At 39.6% G+C, this 12,299-nt stretch overlaps 1 protein-coding gene across 1 annotated transcript in view; it reads left to right on the top strand.

Moving 5' to 3' along the window:
* Nucleotides 1-12,299, top strand: part of LRP1B (LDL receptor related protein 1B) — a 748,625-nt gene that overhangs the window by 722,131 nt on the left and 14,195 nt on the right. Inside the window, exons 84-87 of the mRNA XM_060279545.1 lie at nucleotides 1,820-1,981; nucleotides 4,176-4,350; nucleotides 5,047-5,151; nucleotides 5,543-5,656. Coding sequence (XP_060135528.1) covers nucleotides 1,820-1,981; nucleotides 4,176-4,350; nucleotides 5,047-5,151; nucleotides 5,543-5,656 — 556 coding nt within the window. The remainder of the gene's footprint in view (nucleotides 1-1,819; nucleotides 1,982-4,175; nucleotides 4,351-5,046; nucleotides 5,152-5,542; nucleotides 5,657-12,299) is intronic.

The following is a 12,299-nucleotide window of genomic DNA, read 5'->3' as shown; positions in this document are numbered from 1 at the left end:
TATCATCAGGGCAAAACATACTTTAAGAAAATAAACTGGCTCAGAAATAGCATAGTTAAAGAGCATACACAGAGTGCTCATAGTCATTGAAGGCACAGAGAGTCACTGGCTCCACTCTGTCTGCCACAGATATGCATTAGCAACAACAGCACATTCAGGCAGTTACACACACACACTGAGCCTGCAAGCAAACAGATACATTTTAGAGAGAGCACAGTAGCAGGCTTAGGCTTGAATGATCTGTATGGGCCGTGTAGGCCTCACTGCTTCTGCTCTTAAGAATCTTTGTCTCATGACAAGCCTCACACCCAATGGCGATGGCTGCGAAAAGAAGCAGCCCAAAATGGTACTCAAGCCCCAAGGCAAAATTAAAATTCAGCCAACAAATGCTGCACACACCCAAAATAAAGCCAACCTTAGGAATACTATAAACAAAAGAGATTCCAGCCAGGCTTGGAACAGCCCTGACTAGCCTACAATTATAAAACGGGCAAAATGGGGGGGGCACCTTTTTGCAAGAAAGCCCCTATCAGGAAAGGCAAACCAAGGAGGGTAACGCATGGGTAGTGCTCAGAGGTACAGGGAGAATCTTCCCAAAGGCCAGGTAAGAGGCCAAACAGCACTCCTGGGGTGACAAAGACCCCACCAGGGGAGGGGTGGGAAATCAAGCAGAAAAAAGGGGGGGAAGGGGAGTTAAATTAATTAAGGGACTGGAGAGGATTAGAACAAAGGGGAAAATAACAAAATGTAACCAGACAATGAGAAGATTGCTCCACTGTCCTCCAGAAGTGCTTCGAGTGATCAGAAACGCAGCCAAAGAGAAGGGTCCAGAAAAACCAACGTTAAGCTTAAATACACCCCAAGGTTTGATTCACAAAATGATACATACCAATTTGCCCAACAACAGCCCTTAACCAATCAAACGGTGGCCACTCATGCCCCCACCTTTGCCATAGGCGTGGTTTTCAGCCCCCACCGCAAATCGTGCTCTCTGTAATGGGGAACCCGTCCTATCATAGTTGCAGCTGCTTATTTTGTAATAATGAAGCACACATTTAAAATGAATTGACTATCATTTAAGACACTAGATCTGTAATAAAAAAGTGACTCATTGAGGCCCTGTACATTCTGTTCAGCAAAAAAAAAAAAAAACCCATACTTTATAACCCTTAAATGTTAAATGAATTTCAGAAGAAAATTTAGAATTTGCGTAACATAAACAGGGGCCAAAATCACTTATTGTTCCTCCATTTCACCTATGGACCTGCTGCTATTCTTTCTGCTAATGTTATTAAATTTAAGTTTCCTTTATTTGAGTGGGACCCAGGTGGCGCTGTGGTTAAACCACTGAGCCTAGGACTTGCTGATCAGAAGGTCGGCAGTTCGAATCCCTGTGACGGGGTGAGCTCCCGTTGCTTGGTCCCAGCTCCTGCCAACCTAGCAGTTCGAAAGCACGTCAAAATGCAAGTAGATAAATAGGAACCGCTACAGCGGGAAGGTAAACGGCGTTTCCATGTGCTGCTCTGGTTTGCCAGAAGCGGCTTTGTCATGCTGGCCACATGACCTGGAAGCTATACGCCGGCTCCCTCGGCCAATAATGCGAGATGAGCGCGCAACTCCAGAGTCGGTCACGACTGGACCTAATGGTCAGGGGTCCCTTTACCTTTACCTTATTTGAGTAGTAATTATAAAATGTTTAGTTGTGCATGGCATGAATGATAATTGGTCTGTAACATACATTTTTTTCCTTAACTGCACTTGTATATTTTTCAGTCAAAAATACATACTTAGTTTTACAAATTCAATTTCTGTCTTCTAGGAAGGCCTACATGCAGCTGTACAGTGGGCTTTACAGGTCCAAACTGCAACAAAACAGTTTGTGATCATTTTTGCCAAAATGGGGGGACCTGCACTGTCACCGCTGGAAATCAGCCCCGTTGCCATTGTCAGCCTGAATATACTGGTGACAGATGCCAATATTGTAAGTATTATCAATATAAGGCAGCAAACTTAAAGCTTTGCAAGTTTAAAACATGAATAGCAACCTGCGCGAACTGCATTTTTTTATTTTAAAAAATGATAGCTTCTTCTAGACACTTGAGGGCAGCCAGCATGCGGAATTAAACCGTATAATTAAAATTTACGTTGTAATAAAAAGCAACCCTAACCAGACAATCAAAATAGTAACAGAACCATCATCAAGCAGCCAGTGCTATTATGTACAATTTCAAAGCTCCAGAAAGGCCTGCTGAAACCAGCTTTACAAAGCTTTCTAAAATAAGCAGGAATGAACACACACTGGACAGAGCATTCCAGAGCTTTTAGAGCCACCCTCTGAAAAAGTGCTTTCTGTGCCTTGCATTGTTTTCATAACCTTCAAAGAGGAGGCTCTTATTTATATTTTTGATTATATCCACATCATGGCATGTCACTCGTTACAGCCATAATTTAAATCCATGGGCATAGCCAGGGGGGGCAGGGGGGACACCTGCCTGCCTAAATCAAAATCAATACAAATCAGAGGTTCTGCCCCCCACTAACAAAAATCTTGGCTATGCCCATTTTTAAATCACAACATCCACCATTAATAAAAAGCACAAAAACAAAGTTGCAAACTAATAAAAAGATTCAACAAAGCCACGAAGTATTTAATTTTTTTCTTACTGTAAAATTGGAAGAGCCAGAAGAAAACCGTGGAACAGTTCTGATAAAATGAGTTATTATATTATACTCAAGTGTTTCATTTGTATACAGCAAGATCTGTCAAACAGCAAAAGAAAGAAAGAAAATCACATGCATCTTAAATAGAATTTCCATTGAGCACATTTATAGTAGGCAGACTATTAAATAAATACAAAGCTTTTAATGAAAACCCCCCAGCAATAATTGTGATTCTGTTCTTCTTGGTATTGAATAAACTCTATGGATCCTAAAATAACTTGAATTGGGTATTTGAAAACAATATAGTACATAAATCAATGCAGACAGACACACAGATTAAGAAAAAAATATTTACTTGAGGCTTACTCAAAAGCCAGACAAATTGTTTCTGGTTGACTGCTTCTGCAAACATCATTTTTTTAAAAAAAAGAATTCATTTAAATGTAAATTTAAGGGTACTTGCTACACTGTGTGTTGATTATCAGATTTGAATGTCTGCTGACATAGTCTAAAATAACAGCGTATTTCAGATAAACTAAATCCATTAATGAGCAAATAAAAGTAAGGAGAAGGAAGGGGTGTTATTTATTTAATGCTTCCAAGGATTTGAGAATTATTTATGGTAAACAGTTGTTGCCTAAATATATATTAGACTTTGTGGCTTAAGGTAGAGAACAATTACCTCCAAATAGGCTTATGTAGCTTATCACTTATTCATTATAATAAACAACACTTACAACACCATTATGGCCTTGGTATGTTCCTCATGCATTGTTGGAGTAATTTTACAAGAATCTTGTAATCCAGGCCAGTAGTATTATCCCTTAAATAGGAGAGGAGCAAAATTTTAAATCAAAATTTTGAGAGAGAGAGTCAGTGTGTTATACAGTGAGGATGGGAGGCCAGCGTTCAAATTTCTGCACCAGCATGAAGCTCACTGAGTGACCTTGGGCCAGTCATAATCTCTCAGCTTTTGTGTGGAAACCACTGCACACTGTCCTAAATGTGTACCTACACCACCCCTTACAAACACACTCTCAAAGATTACACAGAAGCATGACTTATTATAAGAGAAAGTACACACAAACTAAATGCACAGTAATTAATGTAAATTTGCCATATATTATATATGCAGGACAGCAATTATAACAAACACATTCACACACAATGAAGAGAATAAGCCCTTGTCTATAAGAGAAAGCAAAGTGGTTTGAGCATAGCCTTGTGTTTTTAAAACCCAAGATGACTGCCATGTAAGCAAAGTTTACCTATTCTAGCTCTTGATAGGCTGATCCTGTAACAATGGGAAATGTTAGGGCAATGCTTGAGAGCAGTGTGGAAGGTACAGGAAATTGTTGGAACTGTGTCAACTAGCCAAACACGGCCAAAAATATGGGTAGCTCTTAAGTGAGTTTTCAAATTGTATGGATGGGCCTGTATTAAGGAGGGGTTTGATGAGGTGTAGATATCCTATTTTTATTACTTGCAATGTATGAAATGTTTATTCGTTGCAGATGTTTGCCATCATTATTGTGTTAATTCTGAATCCTGCACCATTGCTGATGATGGCAATGTAGAATGTGTCTGTCCTCTACGATATGAAGGTCCAAAGTGTGAAACAGACAAATGTATAAAATGCCATGGAGGGCAGTGCATTCTGGACAAGGAAAGCGATGACATAATGTGCAAGTAAGTCTACATTATGATAAATAGTTAAATAGGAGGAAAATATTTTAACAGTGCAATGCATGCAGAGTTAATCGACATGTATCAAAGTAGTGGCACACAGTGTGACTACTTGCATATCAAGTCAGTGGTTCAAATGTACTTGAACTTGAGTTGGTGCCATACATATGAGATTTTAAAATACACATATATACCAATTGTTCCGATTGACACAGAGATTCAAAACAAGCCAGAAGGCAAGAAGAAGAAATATCCCAGGAAATTCTCTCTCTCTGTGTGTGTCTGTGAGAATGGGAGGGATGGAAATCATTAGTACCTTCACTTCCCTGCTAAAAATGTGACATATTAATCAGTGACTTCTGTTTCTTACCTGGATATAAATTCACATTGTTCAATCATTCATCTCAGAATAAGGACCAGTCTGCTGTTTTCATATCACAACAATTAGGATAATTGGCATGTGTTTTACTATGGAACTGTCAGGACCATCCAGATATGAACAATTTGCTTATCTTCGTATATTTATTTTTTATCCAAGGGCTTCTGACCTTCCTATGCATTATCTTTTTTTCAACCTTGTAGAATCAAATAACTGACAATGTAAACATGGGTTGGGAGTGACTATTTTATGACTTTGGTTTCTAGAATCTGCATTCAACAGTAATAGTGTATCTAACAGTAATGATGTTTCTCCTATAGCTGCACAAATGGAAAGATTGCATCCAGTTGTCAATTATGTGATGGCTATTGCTACAATGGTGGTATATGTCAGTTGGATCCAGAGACAAACATACCCGTCTGTCTGTGAGTATGCTGCTGTATCTGACAATTATTAGAACATTTTTACACTCAATCAATTCCTTGTGCCATTTTATCTTCTTTTCTTACCAAGTGTGGTGGTAATGAATTTTTTGCTGATCCAGGTCTTTTTTGGGGTTTTGACAGTTTTCAGAGTTTTAACTGGAAATGATAGAGGGGTGATTGGCATCTTTAATTACATAGTATATGTTATAACTGCTCTTTGTACCCACTTGAATTAGTGCATAGATAGATATGCTGAGCCTATTTTCTCCTTGTACGTTTTAGCATCAAATGTGGTATATCTATCTATCTACTATCTATGCATTTGAAATATGTTCGGCAAAAAAAGGCAGAATATTTATTTATTTAGCTGTATTTTACTGAAATTCTGCAGATGCTCTGTGGGATTTAAAAGTCAGCGCTGTGACCAGAAAGTGAACCCTTGTGATTACTACTGTCAGAATGAGGGAATTTGCACTTTAACTGCGTTTAATGAACCGAGATGCAAGTAGGTTTAACCTTCCACTTAATGCTGCGCATTTTGTGACATCATTTCAGGCCACAGTTCATTGGTTCACATCATGCACATCCATATACATTTCACAATTTATACTTAATCTCAGGGTTCATTTGTGCAATAAAATGTAGCTTTTGTGTAGTCTTGAGCTAATGAGTGTATTAAAATAGTGTCAGATATACTATTGCTATATTATTGGAACATGATATTATACTACTATTTATCTACATAATGACAAGAAGGTGACATGTCAGGAGGTTCATAAATACGTCTATATTTAAATAGCTTGAAGTTTATAAAAAATGCCAAACTACACATAAATACATCATTTGATATTCTGAAACCTTAACTTTAATTCTACAATGTACAGATTAATTGAACAAGGAAAGCAGACAGTTTGTCAGCTGTTGGAAGTGATAAACATCTTAATCAATGTAATAGAAAAGAATTTTTAAAGCAATTACTCCAAACAACAAATTAGAAGATCTGCCTTATCTCTTTACTATGTACAATTTATCTTCATTTATTCCCAAATTTTAATCACAATTCAGATATGCAGATCAAAAACATGAAGCTACACTTGTCTTGTGCAACAGGAAAATGAATTATCTTGAATTTGAAACTGAGACTAGGTGCAATCCCACACCATATCTGCCAAGTTTTCCCTTTTCTTGTGAGAAAGCCTATTCAGCATAAGGGAATTTCCCTTAGGGGAGAACTTGGCAGCTATGTCCCACATACAATTAAGTATGCTTAAACCAAGTGATAGAAACAAGCAGAAAGCAGAAAGCATACACTGTGTTTTGTGGGCATAATTTAGGGCTGCCGCATATCACTGAAAGCAACATTTTGTTATGGTGGGGCCACTGTGGTCCGCTAATGTTTGAAAGCTGCTTCCCATCTGGATTGCTTGAGGAGCATGGAGAACCTTACACACAATGTGACACATTCCCAATGGGTGCACCTATGTGCTCATGCCAATCCATACACTTAGCAGTCTTAAAGAGCATTGTAATGCTGCTGCTGCTGCTGCTACAAATAAACAGTTCTCAACTTGGCCATTTTCATTTTTCACAGTTCAAACATTCTGCCAGCAGCCTGCTGGAAGTATGGCATTTCTCTTTCCTTCTTTATATATGGCTCTCCTTTGGGTAAAGACTATCGGTGAATGAGTTTAGTAAGAAAAAGATTCTGTTTTTAAGATGTGAACTAGACACATCATGATCCTCCGTTCTTCCCTCCCCCCGCCCGCAGATCCGCCGGTGCGGGGGTGTTTTGCAGGCTGCGTTCCCCTTGGCTTGGGGAAGGCAGCCGGTAAAACTGCCCCTGCATCGGCGCGCTTCGGCCCCTTCACCCGGAGTGCATCGATGCGGGGGTGTTTCGCCGCCCCCGCAAAAGCAGGCTTGCTAGCCGCCATTCCAACGACGCCTAGCAAGCCTGCCCAGGTGAGGGGGTGGGCGGCAGGAGCAGTGCCCGAAAGGGCTCCTTTCGGGCGCTGCTCCCACCGCCCCCCTTCACAACAGCAGGCTTGCTAGCTGCCGTTCCAACGGCGCCTAGCAAGCCCCTGTCTGGCGGTGGGGGGGAAAGCGCAGGATCCTCAGCTTTCCCCCCCAACACAGTGCCCGGGATCGGACGAGGCTTCTCCAGCCTCATCCAATCCCCGCAGTGGTGGTGGGGAGCGGAGGATCCTCCGCTTCCCCCCCAGGCGGCGGGGGGGAAGAATCCACTTCTCCCCCCTTCTTCCCACGCTACAGCCTTTGTGTTCCGCTAGTCTCTGCCGGTTGCCCCTCACCGGCAGAGACCAGCAGAACACAAAGGGGAACGAGCTGCAGCGCAGGAAGAAGGCAAAGGAAGATCAGCTGAGAGGCAGTGACAGCTGTCAGCGCCTCTCAGCTGATCTTCCTTTGCCTACTTCCTGTGCTGCAGCCCGTTCCCCTTTTGCTAGAGGAATGCCCTGTAGGTTTTGTGATCCGAGGTTTTTATGGCCATGCTTCAGAAGACGAAGCGGCGGCCATAGAAAAAAAACCTCGTCTTGCGAGGCAACCTCCGATCGCAAAACCTATTCGCATAGCGGAAAATTCGTCTAACAGGGCATTCGTCTAGCGAGGCACCACTGTATACTGATATATCACAATCATCACAATGTCTGAAACTTTGCAGGGGCACTGGCAGTCTTAACGGGTTTCCCCCACATCCTAATTTTTGCTGGTGCCTGCTCTTGTGATTCTCTACCTGCTGCAAGAGGCAGCGAAGAGCTGAGCAAGCAGAGTTAACAGGGGCTGCAGGAATCAAAATCTCATAGTTTTCCTCACATTGTGACTTTGCATAGCGCACACATCATGATATACTGCTAGATCAAAGAATATCATGACATGGACTTCAAACTGGTTTTGGACAATATATTGATATTTCGCCCAGCCCTACCAGGCAGGGAGCATTATTCTAATTCAAGGATGCATTCCAGACAGCCAAAAGGACTTAAGGATGATGTGGAGCAGAACTGGGGTGAGGGGGTGGTCCTGAGGAGGTGGTGTGGCCAGGCAGAAAGGTATGGAGGGCTACTTTCATTTCCTGAGCTCGAGACTGTTCACCCCTATTTTATTTGCAGTAGCTCCCAGTATTTTGCCATGACCCAAAGCATAAGCATGACAGAGTTTGGGATGTTTTAAGGGATATTAAGCAAGGAATATATTCCTAAAAGCTGGAGTTCACATACATGGGTGTGTGTTATAGATGGATTGATAGATCCCTCCCCAAGACAGCAGGTCTAATAAGATAATTTTAAAAAGTACCATGAACCAAATTGGGCATCTTTCCTAGAAAATGGAAGGACTATTCAGCCAAAGAATAGAACTACAAAAGTTATATAAGATCCCAGTTTAGGATTCCACTGATTCAATTTGATATTTTTCAAGTCACACAAGAAGGTAGCAATGCTGAATTAAAAAATCCGTCTTAAGGCTATACCATTATTAGGCCAGCCACAATATCACCATGTGTGAGCACCTACAGAACCTCAATGAAATGTCTGCTGCCTCTTCTCACATTCTGTCTTAAGACTTACCAAACCACAGTCTGAGATCCATGGCTTTATCACCATGCACTTACCCATCCCCCAGCCCTCTTGCTTTGTTACTCTAGCTTGATGAAGATTTCCAGAAAACTCATAAGCTTGCACACTACAGTGGTACATTAGGTTAAGAACTTAATTCATTCCGGAGGTCCGTTTTTAACCTGAAACTGTTCTTAACCTGAGGTACCACTTTAGCTACCAGTAATGGGGACTCCTGCTGCTACCACCGCACAATTTCTCTTCTCATCCTGAATCAAAGTTCTTAACCCGAGGTACTATTTCTAGGTTAGCGGAGTCTGTAACCTGAAGCGTCTGTAACCCGAGGTACCACTGTATTTGCAACATTTTGGCCTAATAAAGGTACTGCCCTAAGATAAGAGGTTTATTATTGAATCTCATAGAATGTTGTCTTTCATCATCTGTTCTTTATAAAATGATATGTAAACAGGCAATATTGAGTTATACTTCCTCTTTGAAGCTAAAAGCAATAAAAAGGCTCTCTAATATGGTTCATCTAAACATACGTGGCTGCCCAAATAAATCCAAGGCACACAGATCCAAAATAGACCACTCTTTCTGTCTCCCTTATAAACACTGCCATTGCTTCCTGAAGCAGCATCATCATTATTTTACATTAACCAGCTCATTTCATTTGTCCTAAGCCATATCATCCTGAAGATATAAATCTACTCTACTCAAATGTGAAGAAAGGTTGAAGACCAACCAAGACACATTAGTTACCTAATGTAATCAAAAACAGAGACTGATCTTAGGCATTATCTTAGACTGAACTCATTGGGACCTGTTGTTCAGTGGATATGTACAGGACTGCCCCGTTAAATCATTCGATAGCTCAGATATCAGTGAATCACAAATATATGCAAAACACTCCTTTTACGAATGCCACTTTAGTTACCGTGAGTACACTGCAGAATGGCAAAATGCCATCAGTGCTTCAGCCTACAATGTGGATTGATTGAATATTTACCCTTAAAAATGGATATGGCTCTTGTAGAAAACTATTGTTCTCATCAAACAATTGATATTTTATGAATGATATGAAACATCCATATGCATTCATCTATACCTCCGTCAAGTGACAGAACTGTATAATACAACAACAATCACTAACATTTTCTTAACCATTTCTTAACCATTTTCTTTTGAAAAATACTACTCTGCAGCGTACTGAACTATAACAAGTTTATAAGAACATTTTAAAATTAAACAATATCATCAAAAATATTTTGATTTTTTCCTTCAAAATCAGGTCCTTTAAAATGTACAATTTTTAGTCTAGAATAGGCACACACCTTTTTCCAGCATAAATTCTGCAGAATCTTTTCAGATAACACCAATCACAAAACTCTGTTTCTGTAAGCACTGATTCAAGTGAATCTATGAATATATTTCAGAAAATTATTCTAAGGATAAAATGCTCTAATCATGTGATTGCAGTATGTAAATAATAGGTTGGATTCAAAAGGTTCCCTTTTGACACAGAAAAGTGTTGGAAGTAACATTCTGAGGGGAATACAAGGCAAGGATAGTACCATTACAAGGAACCCTTTGCTGCAACTAGTCTTCTGTTTACAGAAAGTGGTCTAAACCACAACCAACAATTCTAATATACTTTATTTGAGAATTTTAGTTTTTATTACATATATGAAGTCTTCATGAACAGTGGAAAAGTCAGGGGGAGAAGGAATGAAAGATATAGGGCAAGTGTAGATTGCTGTGTCAGAACAGGTACTGTTGTTCATAAGTAAGTAAAGCAAGGGCTTTACTTGATGCCCAAAGTTCTCAACATTTCACCCACTAATGCAGATTTTGAGAAGAGGAAAGCACAATTAATTATTAATCTTATCCACACTTCACCATTACAGGATTGGTTACAGCAATTTATAATTCAATATTTTTTTATTTAAAAAAGTTCAAAAATAATTACAGGCAGAGGGATATTTGGCAGTGGGTCCTAAAATATATGTCTGAAGGGTCAAAGGCCAGAGTAGAGAGAATGTCTTCAGCATACAAAGGTATCTTTAGCCCAACCAATCCTTCACACTAGGAGAAGCCAGTGCAAGAGATCCCACTAGTGCAATAGGAGTTCTCCCTCTGCACCTCCACACCTCCGCCAGATCCATTCTGGAGGGTCAAGAGAACCCCCAGAACAGCATGCAGGAGAAGAAAAAGGGGACTTTACTGTCTAGCAAGAATAAATGATTGTGCTTAAAGAAAGAGCAGATGAATTCCTCCTTATAAAATGAAGGAGCCAGATGCACCTCCATAGGGAGGGAATGCCACAACTGCCACAGATGATGTCTTCACCTGCACCCTTCAAAAAGCAAACACTACTGAGGGCAGTGGAACTACCAATTGTATACTGTATGGGGTTAAAATTCGTTTTGTTTAGATGGACTCCTTCAGGCAAGGATATACTGTAAGTTGAAATAATAATAATAATAATAATAATAATAATAATAATAATAATAATACAAAGTAGGGCCCCTCTATTGATCTTAAGCTACAAGAGCATCTGCAGGGAACGATCTGGTATTTCAGATATTTTGGGCTTAATTTGTTTAGGGCTTTAAACACTAATATGAGCACCTTGTATTAGCCCCAGAACCAAACTCGCAACCAATCCAGCTACCATTAAGCACTTTCAAGAATAGTTATGGGTAGAGATCCTATGGTAATTTATAGGAGATAGAAATGTTAGTCTTAGCTAGATTTGTGCCTAATGTGTTCACCATTTATAATAATAATATAATAATAATTTATAACCAGCTACCCAATTTCACTGTTTTCGAAGTTAAGGTACTAAGATTTGACGTATGAAAGATTTTTCTCCAAATTAAGGTTCTGTGATTTACAGCACATCCACAGATAGATGGACATATATCTTCTACTGCCGCCATACTATAATATGCCATTTCCCCCGTTTTTGAGTATTTGCGCCTACATCATTCAAAGGTGTTGAAATGAGTATTGCTAGTACCAGGAACACAGTCTGTTAGTTATAACAATAGATAGCTACTCTGGCTTTAATTATTATTTTTCAACATTAATTTAGGCTACATACCCTGTTTCTCCGAAAATAAGACGTAGTCATAAAATAAGCCATAGCTTTCAAGGAATATAAGCCATACCCCCAAAATAAGCCATACTGATATACAGGTTAACCTTGTAGGTTAAACTGTACCATACTTAATAAAAAATAAGACATCCCCTGAAAATAAGCCATAGTGGGTTTTTTGAGGAAAAATAAATATAAGATGGTGTCTTATTTTTGGAGAAACACGGTAGTATGATTTTCTGCTTTTCTGTTTTGTGTTGTCATCAGGTGTGGACTCAGCACATGTCGTATGCTATTACAAATGGTGTTTTATTTATCACCTGTGAAAGCTAAATGTTATTGTAAACCAAAGTGATATTTGCTGCACTGTACTTTATGGATTTTTAAAGCAAGAAATATAACTTTGTAAATTTTCAGTTAAGTGTACAGATATTCCAGAAATAAGTTTAGAACTTAAAATCTGGAAGCACTTTATCACATAC

Source organism: Zootoca vivipara, chromosome 1 (genome assembly GCF_963506605.1).
Source record: "Zootoca vivipara chromosome 1, rZooViv1.1, whole genome shotgun sequence".
Taxonomy (NCBI): Eukaryota; Metazoa; Chordata; class Lepidosauria; order Squamata; family Lacertidae; genus Zootoca; species Zootoca vivipara.
Note: the sequence above shows the minus strand (reverse complement) of the source record. Positions and strands in the feature narration are given on the sequence as shown.